The 18,528-nt window shown below is 44.2% G+C and overlaps 1 protein-coding gene and 1 long non-coding RNA gene across 3 annotated transcripts in view; one reads left to right on the top strand and one right to left on the bottom strand.

Annotated features, from left to right (window-relative positions):
• Positions 1-239: 239 nt before the first annotated feature.
• LOC123462918 lies at positions 240-3,265 on the bottom strand. Of its 2 annotated transcripts, none has more exons than XR_006638560.1 (2): positions 2,781-3,265; positions 240-878 (listed from the first exon to the last, which is right to left on the bottom strand). It is a non-coding gene; the product is annotated as an uncharacterized LOC123462918 (long non-coding RNA). The 2 variants fall into 2 exon arrangements; XR_006638559.1 differs by having other exon boundaries at positions 240-738.
• Cat (catalase) overlaps positions 3,118-18,528 on the top strand; it is a 41,106-nt gene continuing 25,695 nt past the window's right edge. The window contains exons 1-2 of the mRNA XM_004660823.2: positions 3,118-3,275; positions 18,086-18,257. Coding sequence (XP_004660880.1) covers positions 3,210-3,275; positions 18,086-18,257 — 238 coding nt within the window. The 5' untranslated portion in view covers positions 3,118-3,209. The remainder of the gene's footprint in view (positions 3,276-18,085; positions 18,258-18,528) is intronic.

Genomic DNA, 18,528 nt, shown 5'->3' with positions numbered 1-18,528 from the left:
GCCACTATACTGTTAGAAAAAATAATTAATGTTTACCTTAAAGGAATATGTAAATAAACTATCTTTGCAAAATGCAACCATGGGGAGAAAAATCACATTTGGGGAAAAATATTTAATGACCTGGTAATAAATTTCATCCTATAACGCTAAATGAAAAAGAGCACGACATGATTATATATTCTACATTTAAGTCTCTCTCTTTCACACACATATACTCATGTATAGGTAAGAGGGAACAATTGGTATAAAGATAGTTATTTATTAGCATCTATGAATAGTTGCTTCTTTGACATACTTGTCTGCATTTTCAAGCCGCTATTAGCAAATATACATTATTTTTAAGTTCAGAAAAAAGAAGTAAGAGCAAAACCCAACTTCAGGTCTTGTTTTTCTTCTTTTCTCCAACACTAAGATTAGTAGCGTGGAACATATGCAGTAGAGAAAGAGCATAAGAACTTCCCCTCAGGAACTATGGCCATAACCAGATACCAAGGGACCTCTGGGCTGTCTCTGAGTTATGGAAACAGATTTGTGGTGGTAAAGCAATATAGGCAGAGCAGAGGCCACATGCCACTTAGATCACGAATCTTTGTCTTCTGCACATTCAGACCTGGTCTGCGGCGAGCTGGGACCCCCGAGGTGCAGTGTGTTCACTCCACCCCTTACAGCCAGAGGCCCACTGTGAATTGTAATACATCTCTTCCTGTGCGCTTCTCCTCCTCCACTTGTCCATGTTGACTTCATAAGGCCACAGTGAAGAGAACAGAAGAGAAATATGTGAAGATTCTCAGTTTGTTAGAGACTGGGTGGACTCCAAACATAAGTAAATAATTATCTTGGCTTCTGTCACTGCTCCTGTGGCTTGGTACCTCCATCCTCTGCCAAGACACACAGTTCATTTACTCCACTTTTTTTTTTTTTTTTGCTTCCATTATTGATGTGAAAAAACTTATCTGTAAATATCAGTAGTTGAGGGCCCAACCTTTTCTCTTGAACATTGACATTGAGTTTTATGACATAAGGATTAAAACATTGTGTTTTGTGTCAGTATATTTTACTTCACTGAGTTCTGTACAATTGGAGAAGAGCTTTTTTTTTTTTTTTTTTTTTTTTTTGAGTTAGGTCTTGTTCTAGCCCAGGCTGACCTGGAATTCACTATGTAGTTCCAGGCTGGCCTTGAACCTACAGCTTTCCTTCTACCTCAACCTCCAGAGTGCTGAGATTAAAAGCATGAGCCACCACACCTGGCTTGTGCGAAGAGCACTTTCTAGTCAGCAACTTTATTATCAACAAAGTGCTTTTGTGTATATGACTAAACCTTTGAAAGCAGGGCAAATTTGTTTACTGAATCAGTTGCTTGAATTACCTTTAGGAGTGATACAGTTAGGTTTCAAGTACTTTCAAGTTATGGAAGATTTTTAGAAGGCTTTTCAACTTAAACTATTACTATGCAAGAAATCATTAAGCTGGCGAGTAGAAATTCTGCCTGTGCCTGCATAGCCAGAATAAATTCATTGCCTTTGCTGGAAGCACACACATTATTGTAAAATACAAGACATGACAAGGACAAAAGGAGTCATGTTTCTCTGGAAATAACTCCTTAGGAATCCAAGGTAACAGAACTCACAACTCAACATGACAATGCACATTCAAAGAAACAAGGTGACTTATGACTGGTCTCTTAATCACTTTGTTGATGTACATCTTAGCTAAAGAAAGGACTGGTTTGACTCTTTTAGCATCCACTTGGCTTATTTAACAAGTGATGGATGCGGGAGATGAACAGACAGGGCTGGCATCTTGATTGTGTCCCTTAAAAATTGTGTGACTTTGGGTAAGTTATTTATTTAACCTCCTCATACCTCAGTTTCCTAATGTATATAGTGAGGAAAGTATTAGTATATAACTTACAGTGTTTTTGGGTAAATTCAGCAAACATACTTGAAAACTGGCATGTAGTAAGCACTCAAAGCATTCTAGATGTGAAAAGACCCTGTACTCATGGTCTAGGGGTAGTTTGAATGGTGTGGGTAGCAAAAAATACCAAACCAATCTCACAGCGAACAGAGTTTGCACAATTGCATTGAGTACAATATAAGAAAAGTTGTACAGGGATAAGATCAATTTGGGGACTGTTTCTTCCAAGGAACCGCTATCACACTTCTGTAAAATCAAGAACAAAATCTAAAATGTCCCCTACCAATTATCCATAATCCAAAGTAGTAGCTGAAAAATTTTAATTTGAGGACGGTTCCATATTCACATATGTGTCAAAGTATTTAAAGATAAGCCTAAGAACTTGCAGAGAGAAAATATTCAATTTGTTGATTAAAGTGAAACATCAGTCGCTTAGTACTATCACTGTTTTCTAGCGCAGACTTTTTTTTTTTCAAGGTAGGGTCTCACTCTAGTCCAGGCTGACCTGGAATTCACTATGAAGTCTCAGGGTGGCCTCGAACTCACAGCAATCCTCCTACCTCTGCCTCCTGGGTGCTGGGATTAAAGGCGTGAGCCACCACGCCAGGCTTCCAGCGCAGACTTTTAAAGACACAGAGCTTCCCAACTTCTCCCTTGAAGAAGAAAACTGTCTCTTACTACGATCCTTCGATGCCAATTTGACACAGTGGGACAAATCAGATGACAGTCTATCTTGGTTGTTCCCCCACACCTATTTGCAGTAAGATCATGTCCCAGAGCGTTCTTTCATAATAAGTAATTGTCTCACTCGCTAGGTAAGTGATAAGATAGGAACAAGAGAAAAAAACAGAAAAACAACTAACCAGCCATCCTTCCTTAGGCCAATGCTTGCATTAGGGGACGATAAATTCACCAAGAGGAACTGAACCCTAAACTTGTGATAGAGTTCAGAGAGCACCCTTCACCGGGAGTGGGGTGGGGGGATGTCACCGAGGCGCCCTGCTTCCTCCCAGTCTCCGCCCACCCTCTGCTTTTCGCCCCACCGGGCTTCCAGTCCCGTTCCTCTTGGAATCCAAGCGACCAATCAGGAGACGCGGTCCGAGAGGCCACCCAATCCTGTCCCTTCTGAAATCCCAGGGACCAATCAGAAGGCTGAGATCCCGAGGGGGCGGGGGGCGGCGCTGATTGGCGGAGCCTGAAGTCCCCTACTCCGGCCGGCCGCTGGAGCCTCCGCTCTCCGAGGGTGGAGACCGTGCGCTCCGGGCCGTGCTCCGCCGCTCGCGTCCCTCAGCATGGCGGACAGCCGGGATCCCGCCAGCGACCAGATGAAGCTGTGGAAGGAGCAGCGGGCCTCGCAGGTAGCCGGGGCTCGGCGAGCTGCAGCCCGCGGGCCGCGCGGACGAGGGGGCGGCGGCGGCGAGTAACGGGAGCGGGGCGCCCCGCCGGCTCGGGCGGTCCCCAGGACGGTTCTATTCCGGGCGGCGGGGGGACTGGACTGCTGGCCACGCCGGCGGCCGGGGCGAAGGTGGTTGGCTCTGGGGAGGGCTGGCACTCGTGCCAAGGAGGGACAGAGGTCACATCTGGAGGGAGGAGCAGCCGAGCCGCCCGGGGAGGGAGGCCGAGAGCTGCAGCTGCTGCCAGGGAGCCGAGTGGCACCAGGGGAGCTAGCTTCATCTTCCTGAGAGAGCATCCGCACGCTTCCGTGTTGGTGAGGTGTTGCCCACGCAGGGGCTGTGCCCCTTGCAGTATCCGTTCGTGGAGGACATTTGCAGCATGCACAGCATGAGACGACCATACAGAAGCATCCACGATGTCTTTTGCACTTAGAAACATCAGGCCCAGCCTTTTGGAGCTGAAAGTGAGCAATCCTTGAGTTCATGCATTGAGTGCTCTTTTAGTACCTGCAGATGCAGGGCCCGAGTGTACAAATTCCCATGAAGTAAGACCACGCCCTTGGGAAGTCCAGAGTTGAGCCTTGGAGGCTAGACACGTAAACACGAGTCCCATCCAGTGCTGATACAGGCTCTCTGCGGGGTGGAGAGAGGGACCTGCTTGGCAAGGCAAAACAGGAGACATCTGAATAGTGTCCTTAAAGATGGGTGCGATTTCAACACAGTAGTCATGATGGGACATTCCTGGCTTAAACCCAAGGGTGCCGAGTCTCAAAAGCATCTCTGAGGACGTTGGAGCAGACCAGAGTGCATCTAGTTCGGAGGTTTCTTTATGACAGTTGGCCCATGCTCGGGTCCCATGGCTGCTGCTTAATACAGCAGAGACAGGACAGGAGCCCGACTTTCTCTAACCCAAGCTCATGTTCCTGAACTGAGAACGGATAGCAGCTCCTCGTGGATTGTGGCTTTCGTGAAGGGGGCCTTTATTCTCTTAAGTCCTTCATTGTATACAGGTAGTCAGCTGTTGCTCGAGTTAGTTCTTAAAGCCAACCAGAGACGGTCTTAAAGACACGCAGTTCAAGATTAGAACTGAGCTTCTTGGAGCTAGGACTTGTATCAAAATCAGCGGCTGTTAAATCCTGGTTCATACTGTTGTCATGATATTTGAGGAATTGAGAAAAATACAGGCAATGTAGTGTCATTTTAATAAAGTAAACCATACACACTCATTTTTCAAGGACAGCCTTTTATTTTGAGACAAGCTTGCCTCTTCCGTATTTGAGAGAATTATTAACTTTTGTTGAGTCAGTAAGTCCCTGACACAGTTGTCCATGTGAGGCACAGCTGGCCAACGAGCACCCGTGTAACGGGGACTTGGGTGAAATATTGACGTCCTCTTTGCCCTTGGCATCGCCATTCACTGCAGATGTCTCCTGTTGTCTTGTTCCTCAATTTGTGTTACTCTGAGTGAACATTGCTAAGGTCTTGAAGGATAAATGCCTAACCTCTCTGAAAAGAATTTTGCATATCCTGAAGCCTGAATAAATTTCAAATACTTGATTATGAAAAGTGTAAGGCATTCAGAAAAGATGAAAAAAAAAACATATAGTGCCCACCTATATATATCGACCATCTGGATTCCACAATTGTTTGATAAATACCTAGAATCAGATGATTTCATCTGTCCACCCTTTCATATATCCAGTAACTTATTAATTGTCTAATGCATCTCATCATTAGTATACTCTACGCTTAAAACACTGCAAGCAGGCAAATGGAGAACTCCCCCTTGTTCATATTTACTTTTAAGGTGCTGTTTACACACAGCAAAACACAGATATTAAGTTTTCTGGTCCACGAGGCTTAATAAACACATATAGCAGTGGATCCCAAGGTGGAGAGATGGCTCAGCTACTAAGGCGCTTGCTTGCAAAGCCTTAGGATCCTGGTTCTATTTCCCAGTACCCATATAAGGTGAGATGCACAAAGTGCCACATGTGTCTGTAGTTTGCAGTGGCTCTCTCTCAGCTCTCTCTATCTGCCTCTCTTTCTCTCATAAATATATATATATATATTTTTACAAAAAGATATAGGTGCTTATTGTCACCCTGAAAATTTTCCTTATGCTTCCTAGACAACCCCCGCAGTGGCCCCAGGAAACCATGGCTTTGATTGGTTTATGGACTTTTATATATAAGGCTTTTTTTTTTTTAAGTCACCAAAAGTGTCTTAAGATTCTTTACACTGGCGCATGTACCAGTAGCTTGCGCCTCCTTTGCTTAGCAGTTCATTGTTATATGGGCACACCACCATTTGCTTGTATAGTTCCCTGACTCCTGCATTAATTCCAGTTTTTAGCTGTTAAGAAATAAGTTTATGTGATTTTTCCTATACTAGTATTTTTGTGCACCTGTGCTTTCATTTTCTTTTTTTTAATGCCTAACTTGGGAAGTTCATGTGTGTGATTCCAGCACTAGGGAGGTGACAGAAGAATCACAGGCTTGAGGCCATTCTGGATAGCATGGCAAGGTCCTTCTCAGCAAACAAGACAAACAGAATGTTGAGAATGGATTCGTTGAATTCTGGGGTCATGGCTGATTCGGGAGAAGATGTGATTGTGCCATCTTACACTCCCATCAACAGTGTATTACACTCTGGTTGCCTCACTTCTGCCAGAGCTTGGCGTCTTTAAGTTTAGTCATTGCTCGCTGTGGTTTCAGTTTGCATTGCATTTCATGCTTACTGACCATCGGCATGTACTCCCTTGCAGTGTCTGTTAGAAGTCTTTTGTCCTTTGAAAATTTGCATTGTTTCTTATTGTTGATTCGTCATGCGTTTTTAAGTTAAATCGTGTGTGGCCTATATAATGCTATTGTAATGGATCCCAACACGTGTAATGTCATAAGCACATTAGAAATTCCTTTCTTACCTGATTCTCCAAAGTGGTTTGAAGTTGAAGGGAGTGAGTAGGTGGTCTGTTCTTCACAGCTGCTAAGGCTCCCCCCCCCCAGTTGAAGGAGGTTCTTAAAGTCCTACTGTTCAGTCACAGAAAGATTTAATGTATGGAGGAATTTGAGGGGTCAGGCTCTTTCCCGCTCTCATTGCCTTGGCTGGAACTCTGTTATGGGCCACATCTAACTATCAGAGAGGCTGGGGAATGTGCTCTACCTTTGGACCTAGGAAGCCAACTTTATTGTATTACGTAAGACACACATTTCACATTGGGTGAAAAAATCTATCCAGCCTTTTATCTGGGAGGCAGAACCAGTATCCTAAGGCTTAGCAGGCATGATCTCTTTTAATTAAATTAGTTAATTAATTAATTTGAGGGAGAGAGAGGAGAATGGGTGCAACGGGGCTTCTAGCCAGTACAAAGGAACTCCAGACGCATGAGCTACCTTGTGCAGCTGCTTACGTAGGTACTGGGGAGTTGAACCTGGGGCCTTTGGCTTTGCAGGTAAATGCCTTAACTGCTAGGCTATCTCTCCAGCCCTCTTTTTATTTTTTAAAAATACATATGTATGTATTTATATTTACTTATTTTTGCATATGTGTGTGTTTAAGTATACATGCTTGTGTGTGTGTGTGTGTGTGTGTGTGTGTGTGTGTGTACACGTGATCAGAGGTCAACAATGGGTGTCTTCCTCAATTACTTTCCACTTTATTCTTGGAGACAGTCTCTCTCATTGAACCTAACCTAGAACTCACTGATTCACTAGATCAACTGGTCAGTAAGCACTGAGGATTCTCCTGTGTCTTCCTCCCCAGCACTGTGATCGCAGTCACATAATATCATGCCTGCAGTTTTATGTGGGTGCTAGAAATCTGAACTCAGGTCTTCATGCTTGTGCAGCAAGCACTTTACCAACTGAGCCTCATCCCTGACCCCTCTTTTTATACTTTTTAAAATATTTTGGTTTTATTTATGAGAGAGAGAGAGACAGAGTGAGCGAGAGAGCGAGAGCATGCATATATACACACCAGGGCCTCTAGCCACTGCAAACGAACTCCAGATACAAACACCACCTTGTGCTCTGGGGAGTTAAACCAGGGTCCTTAGGCTTCTTCACAGGCAAGTGACTTAACCACTAAGCCATCTCTCCAGCCCTAACCCTTCTTTTTAAAGAATATATCAGTGTTAGTTTCTGATATTTAAATGCCTTTTCTTTTGCTCCTTTGTGTATGTGTGTGAATGTTGTATATATGTGCTCATGTATTTGTGTGTGTACATGTGTGTGCACATGCATGTGGAGAGTAGAGACGTCTTCCTCAATTACTCCCTACCTTATTGTTTGAGATGGAAATCTCTCACTAAACCCGGAGCTCACCAATTTGGTTAGATTAGCTATCCAGCAAGCCCAGGACATCTTCCTGTCTCCATCTTGTCTCCCCAGTGCTACGATTATGCATGCCCTTGCTGTGCCCAAATGTTTTTTTTTTTAATACACATGGTTGCTGGGGATCTGAACTCAATAATTCATGCTTGTGTGGCAAGCATCTTGCTGACTGAGCCATTTCCACAGCTTTTTTTCCACTAGACTTTATGAACTTTAAATCTTGGAACTGAAGGAGAATGCTCTGCGAGCTTCTCCCTCAACAACCAGATGCTTTGGAACCATAGTGTTGGATACTCGAAAGCAGTTTATTGGGCATCTCCTGTTGACAGAAGTTGTTGCTGACAAGAGAAATGGGAGCTTTGTAAACCTTAACAATTGGGCATCGAATCATGGGTAGTCTTCATAGGCATTACTTGGAACCACCTGAAAAGTCTTCATTTCTCTTCTCTCAAAATGCACTGGAGGAGGGGGTTCTATAGGGATTCCCCAGTCACTTTGAATGGGATGGAGACAAGATTTCTGTTGCTCACTGTTTGGGATGCACGGGCTCATCCTTTGGGATTCTTAAGTTTGATAAGTTGTCTCTGATACCCTCTGATCACATTGGTGAGTCTAAACATTTCAAGTCTGACCTTTTACACAGCTCCCTATTACCTGGGATCTGCTAGGTCTGAGCCTGTCCATTCTATCAGTGGACTAGTTGTCTGTAGCAGACCCTGAATTTTTTAGGGTAACCCTGATACAGGCATGTTGATGGTACCCTGACAGAATGACAGAGATGGAGAGGGAGTAGCGTAGGAATTTATCCGTTCATTTCGCACAGGAATCATCTAGGAGCAGAATTGAAAAGTCATGGTGTGTCAGCAGGACAGACATGAGAGATAGAAATATTTTCGAAGTCTTCATTTCCACTCCTTAGCCAATGTGTAGCCCGTTTGAGAAGTTGATTGTACATCAACAAATATTAATTCATCTTCATTTCTTCATTTTTATTTTCTTTCTCAGTACCATGATGACTGCAGCTTCTAGTACAAAGAGAAAAGGACTTTTCTACTTGTGGATTATGTATCCTTCATTTTTAAATTTTCATTTTTTTAAAATAAAATTCACTCTACTTGAGAGAGCGAAAAAAAGGAAAAATATATAAAGAGAGAAAAGAGGAAGAAATATATATCTAGATAGATATAGATAGAAAGGGGGGGGGTGGAGGGAGAGAATGGTGTGTCAGGGACTCCAGCCACTGCAAACAAACTCCAGATGCCTGCACCACCTTGTGCATCTGCCTTTCCGTGGGTACTGGGGATCTGAACCTGGGTCCTTAGGCTTCACAGGCAAGCACCTTAACTGCTAAACCATCTCTCCAGCCCTCCTTCATGTTTTACATGCCTTTCCATCCAAATTCTTCTATTTGCCTATTTTGAAGTTCGACGTAGGCTAGGCCAGTTCTTACTGTTACCAGACTTAAGATGTTTTCAAGACAGAAAAAGACCTCTGCTGCAGTAGTTATTTTGTGTTTTTTTTCAAGGTTTGATTTTTCTGTGAGATTATTGTGAATGTTTTTATTATTGACAAGTAGTAGCAATGTTTTGGCCATTTTTGGCTGGAAGCATTGAAGTAGAGAAGGGGATAACTCAAAAAGTACCAGCAACTGCTTTAATGTGTTGGCTCTTGGAGAGGTAATATAACAGGGCTTTGCTTGAAAAAGAAGTATTTCTCCTTCGAGATAATCGAGTAACTGTTTGATCAGCTTGTGGTCACCAGTCTGACTCGGAGTATGGAGCCTGGCATTTATCGTTTTCCTTGGAAAAACATTATTGCTTTTTTTCTGGAACTAAAATGACCTGCTGGTTCTCTTCTCAGCCATTCTTGGAATGACTGTTTTCCTTTGTCTCTTGCTGTCTCGGTCCCTATGCAGTTAGGTGGGGAGGATGGGCAATCCTTTGCTTGTTAGGTACTTGGTCGTTCTGCCTTGCTGTGTGTGCTGCTGGTAGCCAGAGGCCTGTGAAAATTGGCACAATTAAAATGTGCTTGTGTCAAACCTTAACAAAAATAATAACAAAAGTTATAGTAAAGTTGAGAGGTTGTGAAGGAGGTGAATCTCATATCTAGCTATCCATGCACATATGTGCATGTATACATACATATATTTGTACATTGATCTATACCTGTATTGTCTATATCTGTATCTATCTATAGCGATCTATCTATCTTTCTATCTAAATATACCTGATAAAATAACATATAAGAGTCTTATAAAAGAGTCTGCTAGAACCACAGCATTACACCAGGGCCACTGCAACCTTACACAGAAAATCCTTCTGCAAGGACTTCTGTCTAGCAACTGCTCGATCTTGGACTACTGCTGCCTGTTATTGACCCATGTGGCTAAAGGTTATTATTTTGAAATAATTTACATTGTTGTCTCCCCCCTTTTTGTGGCTAAAGGTTATTATTTTGAAATAATTTACATTGTTGTCTCCCCCCTTTTTTTCCCCATTAGACCTTTCTCGTGTCCCCTTTGCAAATATTCATGATTTCCATAACGCGTGTGTTCCACACTGCACTTCTTGTGTATTCCCAAATCAATAGGCGCGTTCCTTAGGTTGGTGGGCCACAAGGGGTGCAGAGGCAGTAGCAGCTGGGATGCTGTGGGGAGAGGACTCCCTGAGAGGAGGGTGCTCACCATCGCTGTTCCTCAGCGAGACATGGGCTTAGCTTTTCATTGTCCTTCTTCAATTTCCCTTACATTTCTATGTTATGTTGCTTACCACTTCATTGGATATCTTATTTGTTGAGCACTTGGACTATTTTATTTCCTTCTTTAGATGGACTATATAGGTTAATTTAGGCAATAAATAAAGTACCATTTTTATCTCTTGTGTTTAGACTATCCCAATTCATATTGATTTACAACCGAGGCACAATTTGTAAACTAGATAAGTGTATCTCAGTACGAAGTCTTAGTTTATGGTCCAGAAAGCATAGGTTTCACCTGGAACTTGGCTGTAAAGTCCAGGTTGGCCTTAAACTAGTAATCTTCCTGCCTCAGTCTCCCAAATGCCGAGCCTGGCTAAGCATACGTTTTTGCCTTTAAAGATAGAACATTCTCCCTGGGTTGTGCTTTCCTTTTTTCTGTGCTTGGGAATCTTGTTAGTGTGGTGGGCTTGTGTGTGTTTGGGGGTAGGGCTTTCACATACTTAGAATGTTTTAAAATTACATTGTATTTTAAAAGACAGCACATGAGACTCCATTCAGAGCTTAGGATCACCTGGCCACCATGGAAGTTAAGGTTTTTCACATTTCCCAGGCATGACAAGAGACAACATTTCTGATACAGACAGTTGCTTAATATGTATTTGGTATACAGTGCTGTTCTCTTGTCCTGTCTGGTTAAGCATGTCCGTACAGGAAAAGTAGAACAGAGCCTGGCCAGAATTCCGAACTCTTCCGTATTCTTTTTTTGGGGGGCATGTGCACATATGTATGTGTGTTTGAATGTGTGTGTGTATATGTATGCATGTAGAGGACAGAGGTCAATTTTGAGTGTCTTCCTCAGGCACTCTCCACCTTATATATTGAGACAGGGTCTCTTGCTGAACCTGGAGCTCACCGATTCAGCTAGTGTGGCTAGCCAGCTTGCCCTGGGGATCTGTCTGTCTCCACCTCCCAAATGCTGGGATTAGAGGCGCATGTTGCCACACCTGACATTTACATGGGTTCTGGGCATCCCAGCTCAGGGCATGCTTGTGCAACACATGGTTTACTGACTAAGCTATCACTCCAGTCCCCCATATCTCTTTTACTAGATATTTTTCTTTGAGTCTTCATTGAACACTCCCAAGACCTGTATAGTGGCAGATGTCAAAGCAGTCCTGGAGGAGAGGCCAGTGTGACGAGCCTCCTTGTGCCTGGCCCTCAGCCTCAGTGTTGATCTTGTTTGGTTACTGCCCCACCTGCTTCCCCTTCATTTTCTGGAGCAAGTTGCAGATGTGATGCCATCTCATATGCAAATATTTCAGTGTTTGTTGCCAAAAAGGTAAGGACTCCTTACCAATACCATTGTTACACCTAAGAAAAAAAAAAAAAATAACAGACAACCCAGCCAGTGTGTCCTTTACTCTGATTATCCCTGAAGAAGAGTGACCATCACAGGTATGAGACTACAGTCTCCAGAAAGACATGCTTGCAAAGCTGGCCCTTGCCTGGTGTCTGGAAGTTGGATTTCACAGGACTCCTGCCACTCCCAAGAGCCAAGTTTAAACTGTGCCTATGACATTGTTCATCCTGAATGCCTGCTGTCCTTCTGGAAGCCTGGGGGTGCCTATATTGCCAATTCTGGATTAACCCTCCATACTGCATCTTGAATGAGTTTTCCTGATACACATCATTTCACATGTGTGACCATAACTTGCTGCTGAAGAAATTAGATGTAGCCTGTGTGACTTCTGGAGTGGACTCTTGCAAGCTTGGGCCTGGTTTCTTTCAGGCTGCACTCCTTGTGCCTTTTCCTGTGGCCAGTTTTGCTATAACAGATTAAAGCCATGGCTGTACTAGATACATCGTACTGGAGAGTCACTGAGCTTGAGGGCAGGCTTACGGTCTCTCACCCAGTCTGTCTTACTCCCTCTCAACACTGTTCAAATCCAGACCCCACTGAGGTTCCCATATTACACTGGTTGATCCTTCTCTTCGACTCTGTCTTCTTTTCTTTTTTTTTTTAATATTTTTTGTTCAATTTTTATTTATTTATTTGAGAGTGACAGACAGAGAGAAAGACAGATAGAGGGAGAGAGAGAGAATGGGCGCGCCAGGGCTTCCAGCCACTGCAAACGAACTCCAGACGCGTGCGCCCCCTTGTGCATCTGGCTAACGTGGGACCTGGGGAACCGGGCCTCGAACCGGGGTCCTTAGGCTTCACAGGCAAGCACTTAACTGCTAAGCCATCTCTCCAGCCCGACTCTGTCTTCTTTATGGCGGTTTTCTTGCTACTGTGACAGAATACCAGACAGAAGCATCTTAAATCAGGAGAGGATTGTGTTGGCTCACAGTTTCAGAGGGAACAGCCCAACTTGGTGAGCTGTGGAGTGGGATAAGTACTATTCCTTAAATAAAGACTTAGGATTATGTCTGTATAATGCCCTGACTAATAATAACATTATTATTTGAGGTTTGAGTGAGCCTAATATGTAACACCCTTTACCCCCATATTTAATTAAGAAACATGGAGTCAGATTGGTAGTGATTATAGGTATAAACTTCTGCTGGAGACTATGGCTTAGGAACCATGTTGTCCAGTGGGCTTGCTGAGATTGCTCCCTTAATTGAATTCAAAAAGCTTTGGGATCGTCAGCCCAATAGGGAAGCAAGAAGAATGCGGGCCCTCTGTACCTCCTTGCTTTGGGAGGTTGCTGCCCCCCCCCCCCTGCCCCCAGCCAGTATGGAAGTCTGGCTCCTTTCTTCAAGTTCCCTGGGCATGAACAACTGTCCCTTATCAGGAGCAGTCAGCCCTGTGGTGATTTTTCTGGGGGAGGCACAGCCTGTCTTTCCAGTCAAAATGCAAACATACATCTAGCCCCCCCCTCCAAGGCCAGGGCATTATTATTTTTCCACTTGCTCTTTTTTTTTTAATTTTTTTTTTCATTTTTTATGTATTTATTTGAGAGCGACAGACACAAGGAGAAAGACAGATAGAGGGAGAGAGAGAGAGTGGGCGCACCAAGGCTTCCAGCCACTGCAAACGAACTCCAGATGCGTGCGCCCCCTTGTGCATCTGGCTAACGTGGGACCTGGGGAACTGAGCCTTGAACCGGGGTCCTTAGGCTTCACAGGCAAGCGCTTAACCGCTAAGCCATCTCTCCAGCCCCACTTGTCTCTTTTTTACTATCTTTTTCACAGATGAAAAACTTGAATCCCAGGCCAGTCTGGTTTTCTGTATGTATGTGGTTTATGCATCGTAGGCACGCAACTCCTTGATGCATAAATACATGTAGCATCAGGCAGTTGCTTGCTAGCAAAAGTCACATGTACTCTATGTTGATCATTGGGAATGAGCAGCTGCCATCACACTCCTTTGTGACAGAAAGTCAGGGGCACTTTATATTATCTATCTTTCAGTTAAAAACTGGGAAAATAGGAGAGTTCTGTGAATAAAGAGAACTGATAAGGGGAAGCTGCATTGATAAAGTACTTCAGAAGAGGAAGTCAGCTGTTCTCCTCCCAGGAAGGTTCTTCATGATAAATGCTGGCTGTGGCCAAAACTGCAAAGCCCAAATTTTACTTTACAATTTACCTCTACCATAGTGCCCAATCTTTAGACAGGCCACAGTCTGCAGCAGTTTACTATTTATTTTTACGTTACACTTTAAAAAAGTATTTTTCTTTATTATTTATTTGAAAGTAGGGAGATAGATAGGTAATGAGAGAATGAGCATGTCAGGGTCCCTCATCACTGCAAATGAACTTCCGATGCATGCGCTTCTTTGTGTATCTGGCTTTACGTGGGTACTGGGGAATTGAATCAGGCTGTCAGGCTTTGCAAGCAAGTGCCTTTAGCCACTTAGCCATTTCCCCCATTCCTGCAGCAATTTTCATAGTATGTTTGTCTAAAGGTATGTGATCAGAATTTAAACTTGTATGTTTAAATTTTTCCTCTTTTTTGGGGGGGGGGAGGGGAGGTGCAGGCTGTTGCTGCTTCCTCCTGCTATTTAAAAGGGGGTTGTCTTGGCTATTTTATGTCAGTTGCTCACACGAGGAACCACAAACCTTTGTCTTGCACTGCATTTGTATCTGAGAGAGGTGAAAGGAGCGTACTGTATGGAAAGGAAAAAAAGCAAGAAAGCAGTTATGTTTTGTCCTCTGGGGCGCAGAAGGACACACTTGGCCCTGCCTGACAGGCAGTGGGGGTGCAGCAGGAAGTGGCTTAGGAGAGGCATGGGTGGGTGCTTTGCACATCTGGTGGCCAGAATGTCAGTATCTTGACACATTCAAATACACTTTTCTGGAGAGGGCTCTTGCCTTGTTGTTTACTTTTTTAAAAAATTTTGTTCATTATTTATTTATTTATTTGAGAGAGAGAGACAGAAAAAGAAAGAGGCAAAGAGAGAGAGAGAGAAATAATGAGAGAGAGAGAGAGAGAGAGAGAGAGAGGGAGGGAGGGAGAGAATGAGAGGGAGAGAATGGGTGCGCCAGGGCCTCCAGCCACTGCAAACGAACTCCAGACGCGTGTGCCCCCTTGTGCATCTGGCTTACATGGGTCCTAGGGAATCGAGCCTCAAACCGGGCTCCTTAGGCTTCACAGGCAAGCGCTTAACTGCTAAGCCATCTCTCCAGCCCTGCTTTTGTTTTTGAGATCTATGTTTCATGTAGTCCAGGCTGGCGGCTGAAGATCTTGAGTTTAGGATCCTCCTGCTTCTACCTCCGAGGGCTGGGATTGTAGATGAGCACCAGCATGCCTGGCTTATGCAGTGCTGAGGTTCAAATCCAGGACCTGTGCATGCTAGGTGAGTGCTCTGCCAACTGAGCTGTTTCCAGCCAGAGAGAGAGAGAGAGAGAGAGAGAGAGAAAGAGAGAGGAGAGAGAGAGAGCGCTCTAACAATTGTCCAGCAACAGTAATTTTTCTTATGCCAGCCCCATCTTTAAAGGGATATTTTTGGGGGGATGTGAGTAGAGTATGTGGTGTGTGTGATGGGTGGTGTATGCACATGCCTGTGCAGAAGTGCACACCCCCTGCACGTCTGTGGAGGCTAGAGGCAAGTGTGGGGTGTCCTTCTCTTGTTGCTCATGTGCATGTTTCTGTCATTGAGACAGGATCTCTCCCTCTACCTGGAGCTGCTGTCCACCAGTGAGCCCCAGCAATTCTCCAAGGCTGCATTTTAAAATTTAGGTCAGAAGCCCTATCTAATGCCACCCTAAACCTCTGAAGTTGGGGAGTCTTTGCCCACTGGCCTGTCTTTGGTGCTGGTGATTATTAAAGCTTCTCTGGTGTGTTTGTTCTGAAGGAATTGCATATACATGAGAGGGTGTGAGGAAAGCTGTTATAATTTAGGACAACTGTTTGGTCAGAGTGGAGAAATGGAAGGGATTCTTAATTTTTTTTTTTTTTTTTGGTTTATTCGAGGTAGGGTCTCACTCTGGTCCAGGCTGACCTGGAATTAACTCTCATCTCAGGGTGGCCTTGAACTCATGGCAATCCTTCTACCTCTGCCTCCCGAATGCTGGGATTAAAGGTGTGCGCCACCACGCCCAGCTCGATTCTTAATATTTTGTTTGCATTGTGACACTTGCTTAGCATGTGCAAAGACCTGGGTTCAATCCCTAGTATCAGGAGGGAGGGAGGGAGAGAGGGGAGGAGGGAGAAGAGAGAAAGAGAGAGAGAGAGAGAGAGAGAGAGAGTAACAGAGACAGAGACAGAGAGAACGAGCGAGAGAGAGAAAGAGACTCAGAAATACCTTGCCAGGAGCTGCATAGTTAGTGACGCACTGAGCTGGAGTTTGGGCTCAGGCTGTGAGGCCACCATTCCTGGCTTCTCCATGGTGCCGGGTCGACCTTTTCCCATTCTGATGTGAAAACAGTTATTGAGCAAAGGAAATTGGCTGCTGTGTACTAGATTTGTGTTTATGGTTTTTACAAACACCAATATTTTTTCATTGTCTATTATCTTCTTGTTACTGTGACAAAATACTCAACCAGAACCAGTTTATGGAAGAAAAAAGTTCATTTTAGGCTTAGTTTCAAAGGATGACTTTCATAATGGTGGAGAAAACCATGGGAGAGCAGGCGTCATACCCCTGCCGGAAGGAAACCACCCGAGTGAGCCAGATGTCAACACCCAGAAGGGCTGAGCCAGGTTTCAACACCCAGTAGGGCTAGACTCCTTAACCCCAAGATTTGCCCCTAGCAACACACCTCTTCCAGTAGGGCCCCCACCTTCCAAAGGCTCCAGTGGACTAAAGTAGAGGGCTTGATCACAGACACCTAAGGCTGTGGGAACATTTTACATTCAAGCCACCACAGTGTGTTTATATGGCCCAAAGGGCTTTTATAGGTTTTGTTGGGGGTGCTGAGGGTTGAATCCAGGGCCCATCCCCACGTATAGATTTGTAAGTATCCACTCCTTACAACATTGCCTTCTGGAGAAGGGGCAGGCATTATCTTTCTTTTAATGTGCAGGATAGGTGTGGAAGGGTAGTGAAACTAGTCCAGGGGTATGGAAATACATAGAGTGCCTTTCTCAGTGCTTGAAGTTGGTCTGTTGACTTTGAATGGTAGATGCTGTTGAGTTCTTCAAGGAGAAAACCAGAACCTTCCCTCCATCCTTCTATTTCTTGATACCCTGGGGACTAAGGGAAGCCACCAAAGAGGCAGTTACCTGTGTCTAGAAGTACCATAAGTTTGTAAATATGATTGAAGTATGTTATGTTCCTGTATGAAAATTTCACAGTGAAACCCACTTTTGCAAGTGGTGTATGCTAATAAAAATGTTTAAAACCTACTTTGTGGGCTGGAGAGATGGCTTAGCAGTTAAGGCACTTGCCTATACAGCCTAAGGACCCAGGTTTTTTTCCCCCCAGTACCCACGTAAGCCAGATGCACAAGGGGGTGCATGTGGCTGAAGTTTGTTTGCAGTGGCTGGAGGCTCTGCTGAACCCATTCCGTCTCTTTATCTGCCTCTTTCTCTCTCAAATAGATAGATAAAAAAGGAAAAAGTGTTTTGTGACCATGGGATACAACAAAGCTAGGAGCTACTCAGAATCATGTGGGACTGAAACACTATCACCACACCAAGGGAGAGCCTTCTGATGTAACTGAAGTTGGAAAATCGGCTGGGTTAAAACTAGTTCTTTAATATGGTAAAATAACCTCTCCCATTTTGAGGGCATTTGACATCTTTAGAACATTAATACCATAATCAATCTTAACAGAAATTAAGTTAATTTGGGGGATACTAAAAGTTACAGCTTTGTTTAAGTTGAGAAATGCTGTTGCAGAGCACTGGCAAACAGAACTTGAGAGAAATGAGCTCATGGTCTGGTCGGTGCCCTGAGCATGCCCAGTGTGGTAGACATGTCACGCGTAGCATCTGCGGGAATAGTGCTTCCGCCAGCTTTTCCCTGTTTGAGCATTCAGTGTGGAGCACGTGTGTCCTTCTGGAGGGCCCTGGGTAGGTTCATGCTTGTAGAGCCTGATGACTCTAAAGTGGATGCTGAGCACTTGACAGGCATTTAGCCATTTTTTCTGCTCCTCAGAGCAGGCGTCTTAGCAGGCTGGGTGGTGTGGGTTGTCAAAGGTTTCTTGAGAGCTGACTCAATTTACTTTGGACAAAGGAATTTTGAAAATGGGGTACAAGAAGGACGCATTGCTAGTGTTTTATCTCAAGGCAGTGTGAGTTAAGGGTTTGACAGCACTGACTCTTGTATTCCTTTTTCTTTTGTGTTCACACAGAAGCCAGATGTCCTGACCACTGGAGGTGGGAACCCCGTAGGAGACAAACTTAATTCTATGACTGCAGGGCCCCGTGGGCCACTTCTTGTTCAGGATGTGGTCTTCACTGATGAAATGGCACACTTTGACCGGGAGAGAATTCCTGAGAGAGTTGTGCATGCTAAAGGAGCTGGTGAGACCCTTGTTCTTGACTCATAACAGGCTCTTTTCATAACACTGGGGTCAAAACTATTCCTCAAAGTATTGGAGAATCTTAGCACACAGAAGCAGTTCCTTTCCTTTCATAGAAGTGCAAAATCCCCATTCTAAGAAGATGAGAAAACTATCTGTCAATAAGGAAATTTCTTGAGTTTGCATTATAAATTATACATCAAATAAAATTGTAAAATAGTAATTTTCCAGCTTGCTGTGGCCACACGTTCCTACAATTTCAGCATTCATGA

The sequence above is a fragment of the Jaculus jaculus genome, chromosome 8 (genome assembly GCF_020740685.1).
Source record: "Jaculus jaculus isolate mJacJac1 chromosome 8, mJacJac1.mat.Y.cur, whole genome shotgun sequence".
Taxonomy (NCBI): Eukaryota; Metazoa; Chordata; class Mammalia; order Rodentia; family Dipodidae; genus Jaculus; species Jaculus jaculus.
This window is presented reverse-complemented; position numbering and strand designations above follow the sequence as displayed.